The 407-nt window shown below is 65.6% G+C and overlaps 1 protein-coding gene across 1 annotated transcript in view; it reads right to left on the reverse strand.

Annotated features, from left to right (window-relative positions):
- Positions 1-266, reverse strand: part of LOC104542600 (GATA-binding factor 2-like) — a gene marked incomplete at both ends in the record, with an annotated part of 6,420 nt that extends 6,154 nt beyond the window's left edge. Inside the window, one exon of the mRNA XM_010186967.1 lies at positions 3-266. Within this exon, the coding sequence (XP_010185269.1) occupies positions 3-266 (264 nt within the window). The remainder of the gene's footprint in view (positions 1-2) is intronic.
- Between the last annotated feature and the right edge of the window lie 141 nt (positions 267-407).

A 407-nucleotide genomic window follows, 5' to 3' on the forward strand; every position in this document is an offset into this window, starting at 1 on the left:
GGGAAAGCCGAAGAGGTGGGAGCCAGAGTGCGAGGCCGGGGTGAGTGAAGATACGGAGGCGGTACTGGACGTGCTGCTGCCCGGGTACACAGAGATGGCCCCGGGCGCTCCGGCCGCCGAGGGGTGCAGGGGTGTCTTGGTGAAGGGGTTGACGGTCCAGGGGTTGTGGTGATGGGCAGATAGTGCCGCCTTGCTGCTGTCCAGCCAAGGGATCCCAGGGCTGTGGATAAGATGAGGCCGGCACATTTGACTCCCGGTCAGGCGGGCTGTAGGAACACAGAAGTTTTGAGATCAGCGTGGGGCAGCGCACACCAGAGCGGCTCTGGGGAGTCCCCCGAGTGCCAGCCCAGGCAGCTCCCAAGTCCGCGGGCAGCCGGAGGGGACGCGAGCAAGGCGAGAGATTTCAC

This window comes from Mesitornis unicolor, unplaced genomic scaffold (genome assembly GCF_000695765.1).
Source record: "Mesitornis unicolor isolate BGI_N332 unplaced genomic scaffold, ASM69576v1 scaffold28836, whole genome shotgun sequence".
NCBI lineage: Eukaryota > Metazoa > Chordata > Aves > Mesitornithiformes > Mesitornithidae > Mesitornis > Mesitornis unicolor.